This window comes from Lonchura striata, chromosome 7 (genome assembly GCF_050655825.1).
Source record: "Lonchura striata isolate lonStrDom1 chromosome 7, ASM5065582v1, whole genome shotgun sequence".
In the NCBI taxonomy this organism is placed as follows: domain Eukaryota; kingdom Metazoa; phylum Chordata; class Aves; order Passeriformes; family Estrildidae; genus Lonchura; species Lonchura striata.
In genome coordinates this window covers 35,608,496-35,630,235 of record NC_140709.1, presented here as the reverse complement: position 1 = coordinate 35,630,235, position 21,740 = coordinate 35,608,496, and the positions used below count along the sequence as shown (strand labels likewise).

At 44.2% G+C, this 21,740-nt stretch overlaps 1 protein-coding gene across 2 annotated transcripts in view; it reads left to right on the top strand.

Annotated features, from left to right (window-relative positions):
* The window catches only part of ABCA12 (ATP binding cassette subfamily A member 12), a 107,359-nt gene that overhangs the window by 58,153 nt on the left and 27,466 nt on the right, over positions 1-21,740 (top strand). For both annotated transcript variants that reach the window (XM_085585491.1, XM_077785195.2), the window contains exons 18-37: positions 86-259; positions 1,146-1,310; positions 2,347-2,548; positions 3,138-3,277; positions 3,837-3,956; positions 5,089-5,179; positions 6,514-6,693; positions 7,573-7,879; positions 9,888-10,002; positions 11,319-11,648; positions 12,611-12,680; positions 12,781-12,915; positions 13,582-13,737; positions 14,489-14,666; positions 16,187-16,405; positions 17,045-17,241; positions 17,845-18,005; positions 18,767-18,991; positions 19,800-19,938; positions 21,215-21,467. In XM_085585491.1, coding sequence (XP_085441617.1) covers positions 86-259; positions 1,146-1,310; positions 2,347-2,548; positions 3,138-3,277; positions 3,837-3,956; positions 5,089-5,179; positions 6,514-6,693; positions 7,573-7,879; positions 9,888-10,002; positions 11,319-11,648; positions 12,611-12,680; positions 12,781-12,915; positions 13,582-13,737; positions 14,489-14,666; positions 16,187-16,405; positions 17,045-17,241; positions 17,845-18,005; positions 18,767-18,991; positions 19,800-19,938; positions 21,215-21,467 — 3,557 coding nt within the window. The remainder of the gene's footprint in view (positions 1-85; positions 260-1,145; positions 1,311-2,346; positions 2,549-3,137; positions 3,278-3,836; positions 3,957-5,088; positions 5,180-6,513; positions 6,694-7,572; positions 7,880-9,887; positions 10,003-11,318; positions 11,649-12,610; positions 12,681-12,780; positions 12,916-13,581; positions 13,738-14,488; positions 14,667-16,186; positions 16,406-17,044; positions 17,242-17,844; positions 18,006-18,766; positions 18,992-19,799; positions 19,939-21,214; positions 21,468-21,740) is intronic.

The following is a 21,740-nucleotide window of genomic DNA, read 5'->3' as shown; positions in this document are numbered from 1 at the left end:
ACAACAGCCAGGCAAGATTAATCCAGGCATGGTGGAGCGTGCAGTGCACCTCTAACAGTTCTCTTTTCCCTTTGTGCACACCCAGCTCCTCTCTCAGGTGCTGCAGCTGGAGTCCTGCAGCGCCCATCCCGAGGACCCACAGCTGCAAGTGGTGGTGCAGGAGCTGTGCAGCCTCCCTCTGCCAGAGAGGACTCGCAGGACCTACCTCCTTGGGGTCACCCTGTTGAGACACTTGGACATTTACAATTTCTTATACAAGGTTAGTGCTGGATTTTTAGAGTGGTTTCTACAGTCCTTACTGCACGCGGTGGCTGAAAGGTTATAAAATATCATTGCAGTGGCCAGAAGCTACACTGATTTACACAAGCCAAAGATCAGGCTTTGCTCATGCAGCAATTTTTATTGTATATCCATGCTGTGAAGGCATGGATATAAATGAGAATCCCAGCTGGTGTAAAGCAGCAAACCTCATCTAAAGGCACTGGACCTACTTTAAATGCCTCCCTGTCTGCCACTATCCTTTATGTGCTGTCACAACCTCTTGAACACTCCCAGCTGACCCAAAAATACAGTACTGAGCTAAAATTTTTGAATCCTTGAAAAAGGAAGCCCTGAAAAAATTCCTGTAAAATATCTTTTCCCTATCTATTTGAAACTAAAAAGTTACTACATTATTCAAATTTCCACCCCCCCAGCTATAGAAACAGCATCTAAGAAAACATTCACAGAGAAGTTTGTATTTAAGAATACAGGAGTGATCCTGGGCAAAAAAAGTTGTCAAATGATAATGTCAATGAATTTGGGCTCAGGTCAAAAGTCACTCATAGTGTTTGACACCTGTGCTGTGTGAAATGAGAGATTTGATCATATCCCAGCCAGTATATGACAGATATTTCCCAACCGTAGGTGTTTGGAAACACACTGTTAGATTATGTAATGTTCAGGGGAATGGTTTGCAAAAGTGCTTGGGGATTTAGGAATACAAATCCCATTCATTTCCCATGGGACACCCACTCTGTAAAGCCTCCTTGCAGTTTTGAAAATCTCACAGAGCTCATGTTTGAGTTAACACAATATGGGTGTGTGCAAACCTGTGCATGCAGATTCCTGCTTATCATAATTGATTTCCTTCCTGCCTCTTGCAGATGTTTTTCCCCAAGGAACTTCAGAAACCCATGGACAAGATATTAGGCCTTCTGACAAAAATGGAATATTTCAGACACCAGGTTGAATCTGGCATTGATCCATTGCTACAAGCTATTCATTCCCTGAAAAAGCTCCAACAGTCCAGGAAAATGCCACTGACTAAGGTATGTGTAGTCTGCATCTGCTTTTGAGGCAAAATGCCACTGAAATGGTTTCCACAGTAATTTCCTACCCTAGAAGCCACAAGTGCATTAAACCATAGATTCTGTTTCAAAGCAACAGTGTTCCAAGAAAAAGCTCTATCAAACTTGTCTCTGGAAGTGTTCAAAGCCAGGGTGGATGAGGCTTCTGGGAGGTGTCCCTGCCCATGGCAGAAGGTTGGAATGAGATGAGCTTTGGGGTCTCTTCCAACCCAAACCATTCTGTGATTCTGTGTTGCATTCCTAGTAGAGTTTTGATTTGGAGCAGTGGGACCATCATGTGCTCATGAGTGAGGTACATATGCTGTGGAAGAAACACTTGGAGCAAGAATGTCTTAAAGGAGAGAGGATTTCCAGCAAAGTACTGGAAGGATCAGCTGGTGAAAACAGCTAGAGAACTGTCCACTAAAGGCAAACCCACCAAAGTCAGCAGCAAAAAACTGCCTTAGCTTTAGTGTGCATTAGATCACACCAAAGCCTCAAGACTGCCCAAAACATTCAGTACAAACCCATTACTGCTCTGACAGCTGCAGTAACTCCAGGGTGCACTGCCTTCATCCGGCACAGTGCCCAATCCATCTCTGATCCATAGTCCAGGAGAGCACAAGTGACAGGAATTGTGCCTGGTCATCATTCTGCCTGCACATTGCAGAGCCACGTGCAGCCATGGACTAGATGGGGACAGTGATGTGCATATCCATGTGACAAATCTGTTATAACCAGGTGTGTGAATGTCACCAGGCACACATTATAGGGAATTTCTCTGCACACATTGTAGGCACTTCCCACATTGGCTGTCTTACCTGGAAATAAATGTGCCACCACTGTCATAACCAAAACCTGCATGATTTCCATAGAAAGTTCCTATTTTTGTAAATGCAAACCTCTCATAAGAAAGCAGTATAAAAATGTTCAGTCCTTTCCTTCTCATTCTGTTATTTCTCTCCAAGTGGGGTGCTTTCAGCGTGCAGGATTTATTTGTGTTTTGTCTTTTCTGCAGGCGTTATTTAAACCAAACAACTTCGGGATAACACATGGCACTTTTAAATCCATGTCAAAAGTCCTCTGCAACCAGGAGATCACACCCCTGTTTTTTGAGTCTTTGCTTCCAGACTTTGGAGACCCCGTAAGCAACAGTTCTCATGCAGAGGATGTCTATGTCCAAAAGATGATGAGGAAATATGGGATTCCTCGGAATTCCAGTAAGTCTGGCTTTTCCCTAGGGTACAAACATTTTGGAGCTGAACTCTGCTATTTCCAGACAGATCTAGTGCTGAGCTATTCTCCATATGTCTCTTGAGGGCTGTAAGTGCTCATTATTTATGGTAGCTGAAGATCTGCACTGCCCTAATTATTGGTGGTTTATTTCCATAAATGTTCAAAGGGAAAATTGCCTGTGCTGCAGAGCAGTGCTTGACACTGCACTGTCTCCCATTTGTTGATGATCTGGTCCTAGGGCTCGACAGGTCACTGCTTTTTCTTGATGTGTAGTTTTTCTGACTGTACTGACTTTATTAGCTCCTCTGAGTTCACAAAACTCCATTTAACCTTCAAGCAGATAATGCTGGCTCAAACATCGAGACTCTTGTTGTCTTGAGTTCAGCAACAGGAGATCTTGGGGGTGGATTGCTTTTGTCAAGATGCATTAGATCAGTCAGTGAAGAGGGCCCTGAAGTCATTCACTGGCCACAGCAAGAAACTGAGCAGATGGGAGAAAAAACACACTGGTAGCTTTCTTGTGTCGGGTCTGTTTGTTCTCTGTGCAATTTGTTTGCTTTTCTCCCCTTGCAGCCCCATTTTGCTTATCCTTTTACCTGGACCTGGTCAAGACCCCCACTGGAGCTCTGATTTGGTCTTTCTTAAAACCAATGGTGCTTGGGAAGATCCTTTTCACACCAGATACCCCAGAAACTCGAGCAATCATGGGAAAGGTATGGCTCTGTTCCAGGACATCAGGATACACCTACTCCAAAGGGCTGTAATTTATCTAGCACAGGCTTGTTTCCCTGGGAAGCAGAGGGCTGGTTTCTCACTGTTTGGAGTATTAATCAAATTATCTTTCCCTATTTGCCTTGCTGGCCTTATGAGTCATCTTTTGTCTTTGGTTTGAATCTTCTCTCCAGAAGCTGCTATTGGTCTAATATTTATAGGACAATTGTTTAAGGCCTTCAGTTTATGAAGTTTCATCCCCATATTTTCAGCCAGTAGGAGAGATGTGTCTCCCAGAACAAATGCTGTAACCAGTGCTTGTTCACAGGGAGACCAGAGGCTGAAGGAAAGCAGATATTCAAGACATGCTCTAAATAAATATAATAGTACTTGCATAAATTCAGTGTGTTAAAAGACATTTTGCCAAACCATAAGAGGATGCTAGGAAAAATCCTAAGGAAAACAAATTTGGTCTCTGCTGTTTTATTGATTTATTTATTGGTTAAAATCTGTAAGGTAATGAATAAATGAATCCTTTCATGTTGTGGGCTTCTTTTGTAGTCAAATGCAACCCTGGAGCAGATGGCTGAGTTAGCCCTGAAGTCCCAGGAGTGGCTGGACCAGTCTCCTGTCATCATGAATTCTCTGACTAAGTTAAACCAGACAGTTCCAATGATCAAGGTATGACTTCCTACCTCCCCTCTGTCTCTTGCCAGGAGGGAACTGGGAGGATGGATTTATTCACTGAAGTAAAGTGGGGTTCCAGGGACATCTTAAGTCAGCTGGGGACACCCCTCTGAGGGTGTCCTGGACTTCACAGTTTCTGTGCCTGCCTGTTCCCTTAACAGACATGCTCCTGACTCACCTTTCCCTGCAAATTCTCTTTCTCAAATGAACTGTTTGTAATATGCTCCCTGACCCTGTCCATGCTGGGGCCTGCTGGAGGGCTAAGATGAGCAGGAAACACTCTTCAGTTTGTAAATTAACTTTCTGCTTGATGGAGTGATCCAGCCAGCCAAGACCAGGCAAGAAATGACTTTTTCAGAAAATGAAACAGTATCTATAATAAGCATGTAGTTCTGGGTACATGTATAAGAGCTAGAAGATGTTTTGTACCTCAATGGATGTAAATAAAATTTCTTTTTCCCCCTCCTAAGAAGCCTAGCCTTGCTTGGATACAGAAAGCAGTGGACTGTAATGTTACATACACTTGTTTCCCATTCTCTGTAGTAAAAATTGTCTCCTTTTCTTGCAAAAATGAGATCCCTGGAATGCAAAAGCATTAGCAGTTAATTTTAGGGGCTGGAATTCATTCTAATTTCCACGTCACCAAGAGAAAATCCAGAGTGGAATATGCAAAAGTGAAATGAAATATTCTCTGCTGGTTGCAGTCATTGGTGAAATAATGAAGTATTCAACCAAACCTGAAAACCTGTACTGATCTCCAAGTTAAGTTTTGGTTGCCTATACATTGTGCACTGGCTGTGTTCACAGGACTTAAAACAGACCAAGGGAAATTTACTTCTACAATAACTAAAATTATCCATTATTTTTTTGATGGGACTCTAGTGTCTGGTGGAGACTGAGTAGGCATCCTTTCTTGACTCAAAGAAGACTGGGACTCAGAGAGCTCTCTGTGACATTCTCATTGCTGGCATTTCCCCACCCTGATTCAGAGTGAAGGGAGTAGGGAGATGGCTGTACAAATGTCCAGCAAAGGCAGCTGCTGTGTTGTAATTCAGAATTACACAGTGAGTGAGCTCAAGAAGCTTCTGGTCAAACTGATGCTTTGTCTTTCTCTGCTTATTGATAGAACGCCCTGCAGAATCCCTTTGTGCAGGTTTTTATCAAACTGATGGTGAATTTGGATGCAACTGAGCTCCTGAGTCAGATAAATGAACTGGGTAAGTGTGTCCATGATGTGCTGCCCTCTTCCTTACTTGTTCTTTGGGTCTGGGAGCTCCAGAGTCAGCCAGCTGCAGCCGTCTCCTAGTCTGCTCTTCTCTGGCCCATGTTGGAGGCTCCAGGGCAAGGCAGTCCCAGCTGTGATCCAGAAATCTTGCAGGAAAAGAGTCTTAGAGAGCAAAGTGCTGGTGTGAAGAGATGTTTCTCCTGGGTGCTAAGGGGTGGAGGGATGGGAGGCTCTGCCGCAGTGTGTGGCCACTGGAGGACACTGTTTAGCCATAATTATGACTTCAAATGAGCTACCTGGGACTCTGCTGGAAAATGTGGAGAGCTCCCTTGCATCGCAGCGAGGCTCAGATGAAAAGTTCTCCAGAGCAGAAAAGCCAGGGATCAGATAAATGTACCCAGGCTGATGGAGGCAGAGTCATCAGTGCAGGAGATGCTGTGCTGCCATTTTCTGTTCTCTGGTGGCCCTGCAAGACCCTCCAAGGTGACATTTGCTGAGAAATCACCGGCAACACAGGTGGTGGTACATCCCCTGTGAGTGCACAGCATGGGGATCACAGTCCCTTCCTGCCTTGCCTTGCTGTCCCTACCTGCCTTTGCAGTGAGTGGCCAGGCTTGTCACCATAAATCTGGACTGTGCCAGCAAAGCCCAGCAGCAGCCAAGAGTCATTATGGTCTGTTGCAGTCATTTGCATCCAGTTGGTGATGACCCCTGTGTTATTCATGAGCAACAACTCCTGCCTTAACTTGCCATAAAGCCACGATGCCTGCAGCAGCTGTTCCATATTAGTTACCTTGCATTATGCAGCCACCTTTGAAACCTGCCAGCAAACAGCAGCATCTTTATTAACTGCAGCATCAGGTTCAGTCCACACATCAGCACTGCGCACACAGCTCTGCCTTGATGTGCTTGGATAAAGCATGTCCTCCCCTGAGACACAGCAGCTCAACAGGCGAGTTGATTGCATCCTAAACCAGAGGGTGTGGAAGGAATGGTGAGCACCATGTGCTTGTCTAAAGCCTCAGCAGGTTAGTGGGGACTTCTGATTTGGGATGGCTGTCACATCCCATTGCTGGCATCCTCCCAAAGACAAACTCACGAGCATATTACAAATGATTAACATAAAAACTGGGTCAACAGCATGCCTTCATTGCATTGCTGAGTGCAGAAATGTCTTTCACACTTCATATTTAGCATGATGGGCTTTGGTATGTTTTCTTTCCTCCTTTCTGGTCTCACTGTCAGCGTGAAGGAGTGGAATGATGGAGTGGGTTTTTTGCTGGGTGTAGTGATGCTGGAAGGTTTGTTTGTGGGGTTTTTCCCTAGATGATATCCGGCTGGAATTGCAGAACAATGCCGACGTTGTCGACCAGCTGAACACTTTGGCTGCCCTGGCTGTGAATGTGTCCTCCTGCGTCTCCTTCAACCGCATCCGGCCAGTGCAGGACTTGGACGAGATGGAAGCGGTGGCCAAGGAGCTCTTCCTGAAGAATGAGCTGTTTGCAAGTATGTGACAGTCCCAAATCCCCCTGACAATTAAATTTCGCCTGATAGAGTGTGGGAATGCAGCATAAAATATTTGACTTTTCACCAGCAACTGTTGTGGTCACAGCTCCCACCACACTGCAGTTGATTTGGAGCAAGTGTGTGTGTGACCTGCACATAGAGACCTCCTTTTCATATCTCCTCTTACACCTCCCCTGTCTGTCAGCTGGTGATTTCTCTTGGTTAATTCTCAGTTTGAATAAAATCCCACTGCCCCAAGGTGATCTTTGTGCAGCCATTTCCTTTCAAGCTGCCACAAGAAAAAAAGGTGCTTTAATCAACAAAGGTATCACAGAATCATTCAGGTTGGAAAGACCTTTAAGATCTTCAAGCCCAAATATAAGACAATTCAATTTATTAGAAGGTCATAAATCACTTGAGGTATTCCAGCCAAGTGCTGTAATGGTGTACTGGGTCTTGCAAGTCACACTTTTCACTTTTATTGGATTGGATTGTGGGATCAGACTGCAGAGAGGGGTGGAGGGAGCAGGAAATAGGAACTTACATTTGTATCATTAATGCATCTTAATATTTAAAGAAAGCCCTCAATTAGGATTCTCTCATAAATCCTGTGACCTGTTTGGTTTTATACTTCATAATTGAGGGGCAGGTAGAAACTTCTCTTGGAACTCCAAACCCTGGTAATGTTTGTCCTTTCCCATAGTAGCAGTTTTCTTCTCTGTTCATCCTCTATTCTATCATATGTTTTATATATAGAATAATCAGGAAAAATGTTCTGGATAGAAAAATTTTGGTGAAGAAGCCTTGTAAAAATGAGTTCCTACATGTCTGTGTGTGCTGTCGACTCCAAAGGAAAGCCTTTTCCCTTTGTTTTCCCAGGTATAATTTTCAAGCTGCCTTCAAGGGCTGGCCACTCAGTTCATGGGGGCCTGTCCCTCCCTCCTGTGCTCAACTACACCATCCGAATGAGCAGCAGGATAACTCAAACCACCAACAGGATCCGGGAGCGCATCTGGACTGTGGGCCCGCACAACTCCACCTCCCAGAGCCAGATTTACAGCCGGGCCTTCATCTACATCCAGGACAGCATTGAAAGGGCCATTATTGAGCTGCAGACTGGCAAGAAACCAGAGGAAATAGCTGTTCAGGTCCAGGCCATGCCTTACCCCTGCTACAACAAGGATATGTAAGTTTGGGTGGCTTTTGCCTTCGTGTTTTGTGTCAACTCATCTTGGCAGACTGGTGGAGTTTACCATTCCTTAATACTATACTCACGTAGCATAAAAATAATTTAATTCTGTTCCATTGGGTTTTCTTCTCAAGACGCTGAAGAAAAGAGGGAAATACTGACCCTAAGATGGTCTGTTTGCCTTATTTTTTGGTTTTTGTGCTCTTTTTATACCTGGATTGTGGTGGTAACTTTAGGTTTTACAGCAGGTAAAACTCCCTGTCTCTATTTTACTACACACGGTGGGGTTGAGAGTTGGCAGAACTTGGGTTAAATACAAGTCTTGCCTTGTTCTGCAGGTGTTCACATGCAGACAATGCAGCAGAACTTATAAAACTGATTTTTTTCTGGGGGGGGGGGTGAAAGGGTACCTAGGTTTATGAGCTTTACAGTGGCCAAACTGAGTGGAAAACTCACAGGGAAGGGATTTCAGTGTCCCGCAGGGAGCACTGGAGGATGTTCAGCAAGAAGTATTGATAGATGTGAGGATCACTGTGCCCTGACTGAGGGTCTCCCTTGGAGCAAAGGGATAGGCTGGACCTAGGAGCTTTTCCTACTGAAAAACCTCCATGCCAAGTGCATGAGCCAAAAGTTTTTGTGGGAGCTATAAGATATCATTTAGGAGACACAGCAGGGCTGTGCATCTCCTGTGTCAGCTGTCACTGAAGAGAGCTGAGCACCTATAAACCTCCTCAGGACAGCAGCATGTGGGGTGCCCAGGACACAGGCAGGAAGCATCCAAACCCAGTTCTGCAGCACATTCCTGGATTATGGCTGAGAGAGAGTTTTGTGAGTGCTGGAAGCACTGATTCCAGTGCTGTCTGCTCCTTTTTGTTCTTGGGCTGCTGGGAAAATCACTTGCCTTTGGATTTCTCTCCCCAGCCCAGGTTCAGAGGGATGTGTTTGCTCAATTATTAAAATACCTCAAGGCTTTGGATTTGCATCCAGCTGAGGTCATCACAAAATGCCTGCTTATTGATTGGTATTGCACAGTTGTCATCCTGGAGAGAAAAGCAGGGAGAAAAAAAAAATATATATATAAACCAGTACACAAAAGGTGTTGGGCTATGCTGAATTTTTAGGAGCCTTTCTTGGTTCTTTATAAATAAGGCTTCATTTGCATGGAAGCATTTCCTAAAATGGTGGTTTATAGGAAATTTTCAGCTTTACAGGTAAAAAAAGGTTTGAAAACAAATGTAGTGTTCATTTCTCACTGTTAATATGCTGTTATCCTGGAATAATATACATTATTCCAGGAATAACAGTGATTATGGGTTTTAAGTCAAGTTTAGAAAACATAAACCCTGCAGTTGCAGTGAAGGGGATTCCCTGCTATAAAAACTTGCTTTCCATGTAAAAAGGAGAAATTTATTGTTGGCCATTGTTTTTTTGGTTTGTTGTTTTTGGTTTTTTTTTTCTTCACACATCTGTCACTGGGAGAAGGTTTTAACTAAAATGAGGAGCCAAGAAACATGTCCTGGGTCTGCCTGACCTGTGGGGTGCTAGGACAGACAACCTGTAGGAAAGCACCCACATCCAGACTCCAACACCAGGAAATCTGGCCTGATCATGAAATTTGACCATTATATCTGTGAACAGAACTGGGAATTATGGCTCGTTGCTGTGGTATTTCCAAATGGATTACAGCCCATCAGAGAGCCAGGAGATGCCACTGCCCATGGTGTTTTCTGCTCCTGCCAGTGGTGCTGCTAAGCAAGGAAAACCCTCTGCAATATTAAAAAAAAAAATATTCTGAGCAGTCAGGAGTTTGATGAATTGAAAATCCAATGCAATGGCAAAGGAGTCTTTTTTGTTTTTTGTAATTATTAATTTTACTCCACATTTTGAAATATAAGTATGTCTTTCCCTGTGCCAGAGTATTGTTCTGAAAAAATATATTTTTGTATAAAGCCTTAATCCCCAGAATATTTTGTATTCAGCTAAAGCTTGCTTTTGCCTTTTACAGGTTCTTAACCAGCGTGACCTACTCTCTTCCATTTGCTCTGATGGCTGCCTGGGTGCTGTTTATAGCTGATTTTGTTAAAACACTTGTTCAGGAGAAAGATCTGAGGCTTTATGAGGTACGGGGAAACTTTCTGGGGCGTGCAGAATTATAAACAGATTTTCCTTATTCGTGGTTAGTGTGTCTGATGTTCAATATTAAATGGAGCAAAACAAGCATTAAGGAAAATATTCCAGATACCTATTGTTTGACCTGCAGTGTGTGAATTATGCCATTATAACCAAGCTCAAAGCCATGGAAATGCAGGGTGTTTGCCCTTCAAGTGAAGGGAATATTGCTTTGCAATGCTGAACACAGGAAACATGGGCACCTCACAAAATTACAGGGTTTCTGAAGATTTAAAGGTCTCTAAAAATTGACTTTGAATCATACCTACTGGGGACAAAGACATGAAAAGTGACTTATTTCCTATCTTTGAAGTTATTATACTTAATATTTCAGAAGGTGCTACATATTACATCAGCTCCTCTGAAATGAAGTTCTTCATTCAGGTTGCCTGTTGGAAAAGAAATGACATTGAGACATTGGGAATTTATTAAATTAACTCAGGTTTTCAGTGTGATCACTGTCAACAGAGATGAGCAGCAAAGAACTTTTGTCAAACTAAGCTTCAGCAAGCAACAAAAGCTTTGAGCAGATTGGTTTTTTATCCAACACCATGGAAACAAATACTGATTCACCCAAAACACTTCCAAGAAAGGACACTCTGACCTAGGATGAGATGGAAAATGAATGAACCCCAGTGTGTGCTCCCTGGCAGCCCTCTACTCTAATTTAGGCAAGGATTTTCACTGTCTCCAAGGACCTGGGCATCACTAATCTTTCTACCTGTGTAATAATCCACAAGAAGACACCAGCACCTATAGGTTCTTCTGGATTTATCAATACAAATTTTCAGTTTTATGCAAGTATGGAGAATTAAATCATCAGCTGATATAAATTAATATATCTTCCTCCTAACCATAGTAATTTAGCTGTTATTTTTTGTCTTGGGGTTGTGTGAGAAAGGTCCAAAGACATTTGAGAGCTTTTAGTCTTAAGCCACTGGATCAATTATCATTATTTTAATAAAACAACCAAAAGGCTTTAGAAAACTTACAAATCTAAGGCCAGAAGCTGCTTTGGAGCCTGTGGGCCATGACATTTGATCCTTGCAGGTCTTGTGTGGGCGTTTCTTTTCCAACAGACTGCTTTGCAAACCTTGGGCATTCCTGAAATGGGAGTGTGTGGTTTGTCCCTGGATAGAACAAGCATGGTCTGGTTGCAGGCCCTGTCCAGAAGCTGGAAAAAGAAATCATTCAATATCAGCACAAAGATCTCAACATTTCTCTCAAGTGCCATTTGTGATGGGTTTTTTTATCTTCCTCTCTGCAGTACATGAAGATGATGGGTGTCAATGCCAGCAGCCATTTCATTGCCTGGTTCATCGAGTGTGCCATCTTCCTCCTGATTACTGTCACCTTCCTCATTGTTGTTCTGAAAGTGGGTCAGATCCTTCCCAAAACAGACACAGCACTCCTCTTCCTGTACCTGATGGACTACAGCCTGTCCATCATAGCCATGAGCTACTTCATCAGTGTTTTCTTCAACAACACCAACATCGCGGCCTTGGTGGGCAGCCTGGTGTACATCCTCACCTTCTTCCCCTTCATCGTGCTGCTCGTCATCGAGAACCACTTGAGCTTCTCTGTCAAGAGCCTCCTGGTGAGTTCTGCTTCTCCATATTCCCAGGGATTATGTGGAGGCAGGGACCTCACTGCGCTGCGGTACACTCTTATTGTACCTCGTGACCCAAACGCAAGGGGGTTGGGTGCCTCTCTGAATTCCATCAGTGGGTGGTGACAAGCATGGTAGGAGAGTTGGCCATGGCCCTTTTGAGGGACACCTGGAATTAGCTGTGTCCCCTGACTGAAGGCACTCCTTGTGGAATTTTAGTGAGTTCCCACCTGCCAGCTGAATCACAGTAGTTTGAGCTGTGTACTTTCCCCTTTGGAATTGCAAAGGAAAATGGGGTGCTTTCACCCACTCTGAAGAAGTAGGTTGTCTCAGTGAAGGGTTTGGGTAGCAGGGCTGGCTCTATTCATTGCTGCCTCAGATCATCCTCTGGCTTCCTGTGTCTCAAATTCCTACACATGGGAGTAGATCTAAAGCCTTGTTTCTTACCAAGGGGCAGAGTAGGTAGGTGTTAGGTTCCAGAACCAGACACGTCACCAAATTCAGGGAATGACATCTATTAATGCAAGTGGTAAAAGAATTAACCATATGGCTCTATGAGGGGGGAGACACGTCACCAAATTCAGGGAATGACATCTATTAATGCAAGTGGTAAAAGAATTAACCATATGGCTCTATGAGGTAATTCTGAAGCACTGCTGTATTTCAAAAGCCTAAAATAAAGCCCTGTGTGAGCAAGGAAACTGCATCCTGGGTATGGAAACAAAAGAAAGTCAAGCCTTAAGGAGACATTTCAACCTGTCACCAGGTAACACTTCCCATCACAGGCCTGGTCCAGTGCTCCTTGTGACTGCTGAGAAAAGAAACAAATCCAACACTCATTTTTCTGGCTATTGGAATAACCCAGTGAGGAACCTGATTGGTTGACTGACCTGACTTCTCTTTGAGACTAATTCAAATGTTTTTTGTTTTCAATTTTGTTTATTCCCCAGAGTCTGTTGTCTCCAACTGCCTTCAGTTATGCAAGTCAATACATTGCTCGCTATGAGGCACAGGGCATAGGTGAGTTTATGGCTGACAAAGCCAGGTTTGAGCTCTCCTGAGGGTGGTATTTCACTGGCTGAGATGGGCTCTGATTGTATTTCTCAATTCCTCTCTGCAGGACTGCAGTGGGACAACATGTACAAGTCCCCAATGATTGGAGATAACACTTCCTTTGGCTGGATGTGCTGGCTCATTCTGATAGACTCCTTCATTTACTTCATCCTGGGGTGGTACATAAGGAATGTTTTCCCAGGTAAGGATGCAAAGCATTGAGGGTGGTGCTTTAGCATCTCTTTTGAAGAACAGTGAACACAGAGCTAGCTGAGGCAGTGAGACAGTGCACACACTCTGTCCCAGACCAAAGGGAGCACGACTTTGTGGATGTCTGAGCCTATAAATGGCACTGACAGAGAGCAGAGCATGGGAGAATTAGGGTTTCTCAGCCTATCACATGGGTAGGTGGGTCTCCTGAAGAAGCTGAAGCCAAGGACACAGGAGGGTGTGACTGCAGTCTGGTGGGTGAGAGTGGAGCATCTTAGACTGCATTTGTCAGCTGAGTGATTTCGAGCTGTGTTACTTACATCATTTGGTTTCAAAAAGTAATTCTTGCCTTGGGGCAAGAGCCAGTACATTTGTCTTTTGCTTTTCTTCCCACCTAATGAAGCAGTCCACTGGCATACGGAAATGTACCCAGTGGAAAATGTAAAGTTCTCCTGCCCTCCAGCTATGGAGTTACTCAGAATAACAAATTAGTGAGTGCTTCCTATTGTGCCAATCAGAAAAAGTCTTTAACAAGTCGTGGTAGTGCATGAGCATTATCAAGAAATCTCTGTAAAGTTAATTTTTGCTATTTTGAGTGCACCCCAACAGTGGCACTTCCTGAGGAACAGATAGCTGAACGAGACTCCTGTTCCTGCAGGTAGATATGGCATGGCTGCTCCCTGGTACTTCCCACTGCTTCCATCTTACTGGATTGAATACAACAGCTACCTGCCCTTCTGGAATGAGAAACAAAGAGGCCTGCTCTTCTCCAAGCTGATGTTAAGGAAAGAAGTCACCCTCCCCAACAAGATATGTATGTGCATACTAGAAGGGGTAGCAATAATAACTTATATTTTGGGTAAACAAAACCAAATTTGTAAAGGGGCACCATACTCAGAAAACACCATTGATTATTATTTTGAAGCACGGGAAAAATTGAAAGCTGGTACTTACATGAATGGAAATCTGGCCCTTAAATTATATTTGTTCTTCCTATTTGTTGTGGAGAGTCAGTATTGATTTTCACACTCATATACGTGTGTGTTGTAGTTGGGCAGTTGCCTTCTATGCCTGTCTCTCTGTGTAGAAATGCACTTTTGTTTGGGCATGCAAATACAGGTTTCTACTTGGCACAGGTTTCTACTTGGCAAAGGGCACGTGTGCTTCTTTGCTTATCTCTTTAAATATTTAGCCTGTAAAATATTGAGATCACACATAAAAGCTTGCTGGTTCCACCTAACTGAAAATAACTCTGTAGTTTTGCTTCATGTCCTCTAATTTCTATGCTTGTTTAGCATAAATAAACTTAGGTGCTCTGAAACACCTAAATATGAGACCTTTTCAGAAGTGATTAATGCCTGTTGTCAGGAGTTATTAGAAGCTTCAGAAGTAAAAAGGTAAAATCCCAGAGAGTTCAAAATCATACAGATCCAGTGACATGTTCTCAATATTCCTGGCTGAAAGGCACTTGCCTTTGCTGTATTTTGGCTTCCTCTGAGATGAGAAAAGTAGCACAACACCTGCTGCCCTGCAGTAACTCCCTGACCCTTCTCTTGGTGTCAAAGGTGCCCCCCACCCTCACGTGGAACCGGAGCCCACCGACCTCACCTTGGGAGTCTCCCTCCATGGCATAACAAAGGTTTATGGATCCAAAGCTGCAGTGAACAACCTCAGCCTCAACTTTTATGAAGGGAATATCACTTCCCTGCTGGGACACAATGGAGCTGGGAAAACTACAACCATGTGTGTATCCTTTAAAGCAGCTCTTTTTTATCCTGTGCAGTGTGGTTGGGTGAGCAAGAGGGCAAGTAGGGCTGTGCAGCAGTGGGAGACTGAGGAAGATGCTTCACAGGCCAAATCCCTCATGTAGTTTTATCTTGCTCATGGATGACCTCAGGACTTCCTTCATCTGTTAAAATTCTTTAGGTTCTAAAAGGTCCTTTCCTGCTTAGGAACATGTTTTTTAATCTGCTGAGATACCTGGGATACATAGCACAGCAGCTGTTCAGGTGTTTTGTTCCTTGGCCTGGGGTTAGGTTGTTCTGGAAGCCTGTGGGGAGCTCATGCACACACCGAAGTTGAAGTGATACTAGCAAGAAAACTTAATAAAGATACACTTCAGCTGTACAGACTCATGTGTTGGCTGGGCTGGAATGGCAGGGGATTAATGCATTGGCCTTTCAGTCTTGCTGTTTATAAATTATTATTTGACTTGTTAGATAACAGCACTAAAACAGACCTGTAGAACTTGATTTCTCCATTGATATATATATGCATATCTCTGAAAGGAACATTAAGCTGATAAATAGAAGCCTCAGAAGAACCAAAGTCAGTAAGACAGATGTGTGCTTCACCTCAGTTTATTATCAATTCACCTCATATTCTGTTTGCAAAGTGTAGCAAAGGTGATATGCAGAAAAGTATAAAACCTGCCTGAAACTTAGCACAGGCTTCAAATCCTGAGTAAGGTCACAAGTTACTGCTTTTAAATGATGGTTAAAAGTCCCAAGAGAGAGAGAAAACTCTTGTGAAGGTGAAGGGCGGTGTGAGATGCATCCTCTCCCTTTAGTCCCTGCAGGAGAGCACCAAAACTGAGCTGTAATGTGCAAGTAGTTATTCTGAGCAGAGGGAGTTTGACTCAGCACCTGCTTGGTGGGTGATTATTTGCTTGAAGTAGGTGAAAGTGCTGCCCACTGTGAGGCGTCTCATTGAGAAGTCCTCTCCCATTTCTCATGAATAATGGCAGTGAGATCAGGTCTCCATGCTCTGCTGTGGTTAGTCAAAGAGGTGGTTCTCAGTCTCAGCTGTGGCTACAGTATGAGGCTGTGTGGGCACTCCAGGCAAACCAGAGAATGAGTGACTGCATTCTCTGAATTCCCAGTAATTAAACTGGAAGTTAAGGGCATTCCTCAGTGTGTGGGATATGCAGTGGTCTGACCTAGGGAGAAGCAGGCTGCAGCAGGTAGAAGTAGAGGCGAGGAGTAGCCAGGGTGAGCTTTGAGCTTGCCCCTGCAATCCCACAGGGGGGAACAAGGATGTCCATGGATGTTAATTGGCCTCTGCTCTGCCAGAGCATGGCTGGGCCACAGGACATTTGGCTTATTTTCTTATTTTCACAGTGGGCAGTGGTGTCTGGCTGGAAGGAGTGGGAGGGGGATACAAGGAAACCTTGGAAGTGGTGATAGCTACAAGGCCACATGAAAAAAATTACCCATGGCTTCCTCCTTTTTCTAACTTGCTCTTTCTATTTATTTTTCCTTCAGATCTATTTTGACTGGGTTGTTCCCTACGTCATCAGGCACGATCTTTGTGTATGGCAAAGACATCAGGACTGACCAGGAGGTGATCAGGAAGAACATGGGGGTGTGCATGCAGCACGACGTGCTCTTCAACTACCTCACCACCAAGGAACACCTGCTTCTCTATGGCTACATCAAAGTCCCTCACTGCAGCAAACAAGAGCTCTACCAAGAAGTGAAGAGGTATAAAATTAGCTGGGCAGGAGAAAGGAGAGAAGCTGTCAAAATAGTCGTGTGGTGGTGCCAGTGCCCCTGCAAAGCTCAAAATCATGGATTAGAGGTGTTGTTCCAGCTCCAGCTTAGGGTTCAAATGGTGCCTTGCTCTGACTAGAGGAATGTATTGATACCTATACTGTAAGAAAACAATATATTTTCTCCAAGGGGTTTACAGGCTGCTGTGGCAATTATTTGGAGATGAATTTATAGGCCTAAGGGTCTACTCCTTGCTGCTTTACAGTTTACCCTGGGAAGAGATTTAATCAACCAGTCAGAAAGATGATGTTGTCTTTATTGGTTCTGTGGAGAAATGAAGCAACCAGGACATCCCAGGGAGTTTGGATCTTGGTGTTTCAGTTGATGGGGTTGAGCCTTTAACCTTGACTTGTCAGATTAAAACTTTGAAAACATCCTCAAAAATGTTTTAGATGAAAATCCCAATGACTGAGCTGCAGAGTGACTCTACACCGACTGCTCAGCAGAGCAGTCCATACTTGAGCAGGTTTTCATTTCCAGTTACAGTTTTTTCAAGTATTTTGAAATTCCCTGCTTGGAAAAGATGCTTAAATTACAACTTTTGAGGGTTGTTTTCCCTTTGTTTTCCAGGACTTTGAAGGAGACTGGGCTGTACAGCCATCGTCACAAGCTGGCTGGCACCCTGTCTGGGGGGATGAAGAGGAAGTTATCCATAGCTATTGCTCTCCTGGGGGGATCCAGGGTGGTGATTCTGGATGAACCAACCACAGGGGTGGATCCGTGCTCCCGGAGGAGTATTTGGGAAATCATCTCCAAGAATAAGAATGGTAATGTGATGAGATGTTGCCCAGAGACAAAGGTGATTTGTGTCACTTTACAAAGACAGTACCAATGGCTTTGAATTGTGGGTTTTGGAGGCCAGAGAGAAAGAATTTTGTGAGACTGGGATTTTGCAATTCTGGAGGGTGCATCCTGGTTGGTTTCTGTAAATTCACAGTGTCATTTAAAAAATAACTTCACCATAGAACACAGCTTACAATACTGTAATATTTGTCTCTCTTGTTGCCTTTAATCCAATTTCACTAATAATTTCAAAAAATGCAGTTGATTTTCACTTGATACTCCATGCCCCCTCATTCAGTGAGGCTTTCACCTGTCTCACTGTTGAGATAAGGACAGATCTGACCAGAATGTGATAAAATAAAATTGTTATAAACATTCACTGTATTGGTTTAACAATGTGGACTTACTTGCCATGGGCTGATCCAGAGCAAGGGGAAGCTCTGGAACCCCTGCGAATATATTGATGATATCATTGTGTAGGAGAATACAAAAGTTTTTGAGGAAGGAAAGAAAATAAGCCAAATCCTTCTGAAATCCAGTTTTGCCATAAAACCAGGTGTTCATTCTGTGGTGACTGTGTTTTCCAGGCAGAACCATCATTCTCTCCACACATCACCTGGACGAAGCAGAAGTTCTGAGTGACCGGATTGCTTTCCTAGAGCATGGAGGGCTCAAATGTTGTGGCTCACCTTTCTACCTCAAGGAAACCTTTGGGGATGGCTACCACCTGACCCTTACCAAAAAGAAGGTTTGTGTCTGAGCTGGTCCTAGAGCTCCTGGCAGCTCTGTCTCCAATGGAGTCACCAGGGCTGGTTGAGGGATGTATTAGCAGGAGCTAAGTGATCTCTATGGCCTTGTGAAAACAGGGATGTCAGGGCTCTGCTTTGTTGAAAAAGAGCAAGGTCTCCTTGAAGGTTAAAGGCAAGGATGCAGAATGTGAACTCTGCAGTTCAAAGGAATAAAGTGGGAAAAAAACTCATCCATAGTGTCTGGCATGGGGCAATGTGTTCTGCTTGCAAGGAGTGGGGAACTCTGCTCTTGCTAGCATTTATTAGAGTGCTGTTGGTAGCCCCAGCAGACAGGTACCCTGAGAGACCAGCCCTGCTTCCAGACTGCTGGCACTGGAGTCAGAGAAAATGAAGAAAGAGCCATGAGCAAGCCCCATTTTTCACGGGAAAAAGAGTGAGTTTGTGCTGGCAGCCACGTTAAGCTCTCTGCTGGCCAGGCCAGAGAGCTCTGTTGTACTACAAACCTCTAGCACTGCAAAGTGGTTGATTCAGACCAACCTGGTGAGGTTTTAGATGGACCAAGATGGGAGACTGTCACACATCCTTTTTTAAGGGCCAGAAACCCACTTTCATCTGCTTTTGATATTTACCCTGATATGATGGATAGCTGGGCTGAGATCACCAGTTGTGCTCTGGGAGAGGATTTGGGCTACGTCCTGCCGGAGGAAGGTTGACCTTGCCACCTTTTCAGTGACCACGGAGTGTTTTCCTCTTTTTTCAGAACATGATAGAGGAATGTGACACCACAGCAGTGACCTCCTTGATCCAGTCCTATCTCCCAGAGGCTTATCTCAAGGAGGATATTGGTGGAGAGCTCGTGTATGTGCTTCCCCCTTTCAAGTCCACTGTGTCAGGGGCCTACCAGGCCCTTCTCAGAGCCCTGGACACCAGCTTGAATGATCTTCACCTGGGCTGCTACGGGATTTCCAACACAACTGTAGAAGAGGTACGAGCTCAGGAGCTGCTGGATTTGCTGAAATGTCATGGAGATTAATTTCACAGCACTGTGTGGCTCTGCTCTCTGGGCATGTTAGAATTACGTGAGGGTTTCAGGCAGGGAGGAAGGGGGGTTACACTTAGGTGCACATGAGTGTGTAGATGCATCTATAAATCTATACACATACTAATGCACTGTCTCACCTTGCTGACAGCCTTTTCATGTTTTATCCAGAAAATGAGGCACTGAAGTTAAGACTGAGGAGAGAGTAATACAGGCACCTTTCTGCCCATGGGAAATCACTGGTCAAATAAACACATTTAATTGCATCAGAAATAAAAAGTAAATGATGAGCAGTGATGACCCATGTCTTGCAGAAGGGAGGGAGGGAGATTGTTACCTTCCTGCTCAGAATTTCTTGCTTTCTTTTAAGGTGTTTTCCTAAGGCATCAAGAATCAGTTGTACATCATATGCCATGTGCAGTTGTACATCATGACCCATGTGCCATGACTGCACACTCCTGGCATGGAGGCAGTGGGTTTGTCAGGAGCTAGAGGGTGAATATCCCAGGGAAACAGGTTTGAGTTTCCACTGTTGCAGCAGAACAGAGACAGGAGGTGAAAAGGGGTTGGATAACAAGCTTACATGGAAAAAAAGTTAATATCTCTCATGGAGCACAAAGGGAGTAGAAAGAGGATTGTAGTACATAACTGCTGCACCAACTATAGCTACAAAGCAAGAGAGTGGATTCTGGTAAGTGTTTTAGTAAATGGAGTCATTTGGAAAAATTTTCCTTTATATTTTCTTGCTCCATAGGTGTTCCTCAATCTGACAAAAGAGCTAGTGAAGGACCATCAAGAAGATGTTGCACTGCCCCATCAGCTGCCTGGAGTCAGTGGTCACACTGGTGGTGACGAAATGTCTCTGAGCACAGACACCTTCACAGAAAGAGACGGTACTCAATCACCTACAGGCTTTCTTCCAGATTTACTGCAGATGCAAACACCGACAGATGGACTGATTAGAGTTCCTTGACTTCTTTCTTTGTTGAAAACCACATTTCACCCAGCCAGGAATCACAAACCCTATAAATCACTGGAAATGCAGCACTCATCAGTCCTTTAGATCCCTTGCTTTGGAATAGTCTGAATCACAGGATAAATTACTGAAGGGGTTTTGTTTGCATCTGCCTTCCTTTAAATTGATCCAGGTTTTAATTTAATCAAATGCAGGATGTGGGTGAAAAAGTAAATGTGTACCTCTGAAAGTAATTGTCATAATAGATGTTAGAGGATTATTTCCCCATAGCTAGTAGAATTGGAAAGAAACTTCATGGAAATCCCTTAGCTTCTTGGAAAAGCAGCACAGCTCTGAGCTGGGTCCTCCTTGATGCTTTTTGATGTGCCCCAGACACTGCAGTTTGGTAAAGCAGCCCAAGGGAGCAGACAGTGGGGTAAATTCAGAAAAGAGCCAAGCTACACCACTATCTCTGGAGGATTGAGACCTCCTAAAGATGGCCCAGCCCAAAAATGAGACATACCTGGCTGCAATGCTTACACTGTTTTGTACTTATAAATATCCAAGGGACAACATAGAGGTATTTTTGTACTTCTCAAAGCTGACCTGCACTGTAAATGTTACTGTAAACAGTCACTCATGTAGAAAAGTGTTTTGTTGCACCCTTAAAAAAGGCTGAAAAGGATTTGCTTCATGGTGTATTATACAGGTTAATATTTCATAAAGAAGAATAGGTGGCACAGGATTTGGCTCTGCTTTTAGTATACTACAAAACCTGTCCATGCAAGAGGCCCAGAGGCTTGTGCTTGTTTTCTTATTTCAGGATTAATTCTGTTGTTTGTTTTTCTGAGGACTTGCTTTTTAAATTACGAAAAATTTCAGCTTGCAAATCTAAAAGAAAAATATGTTTCCCCTGTAAATTGCAGCTGGGTAGGAGGGATGTAGGAAGGAAAGATGGAAGCCTGTGTTCCTCTTGCAAGGTGTCACGCTGAAGGTCACTACACGTACACATTGAAATTTAACAAAATACTGATGTTCCATGAGCTTATGACTGGAATGCCGTCCCACTCCTGGTCCTGTGTTTGCTCCACCTTAGTAGTTTGGATTTGCCATCTTGTAAATGTGTGCAGGAAGCAAAATACCATCCCAGAGTGCTCCTTAACCATCATAGCATAAATGCTGAGCCGTGACCAAATGCCATCCTTTGTGCCCAGACCAGCTCCTGATCAGGTCCAAGAGCCTGCGGGGTTTGCCGCTGCTGCTGAAGAGAACCTCAGCCCTGTTCATCAAGAGGTTCCACCACACCCGCCGGGACGTCCGCGGCTTCATCGCCCAGGTCATCCTCCCCGTGCTCTTCGTGATGGCTGCCATGGGCCTGGGGACACTGAGGACCAAGGAGACCGAGTACCCCGAGCTGCTGCTGTCCCCCTCCCTGTATGGCACGGCCGACCAGGCAGACTTCTTTGGGTGAGTGCTGCTCCTCGGGACCCAGAGATGCCTTGAGAAGGCTGACCCAGAACAGAAACTAGACAGAGTTAAAGAATAAAGCAAGGATTTATGAAAAAGCCTCAATGGATCCATGTTGGGCAGCACAAGAGCCCAGCCAGGGCTGCGCCCCAGCTGAACCCAAAATGGTCACAAAATGGAGACCGGTCACGGGGTCTTTCACTTTTATAAGTTCATCTCCATTTGCATATTGGAGTTAATTGTCCAATTATAGCTTTAGGTTATGAAGTCCCA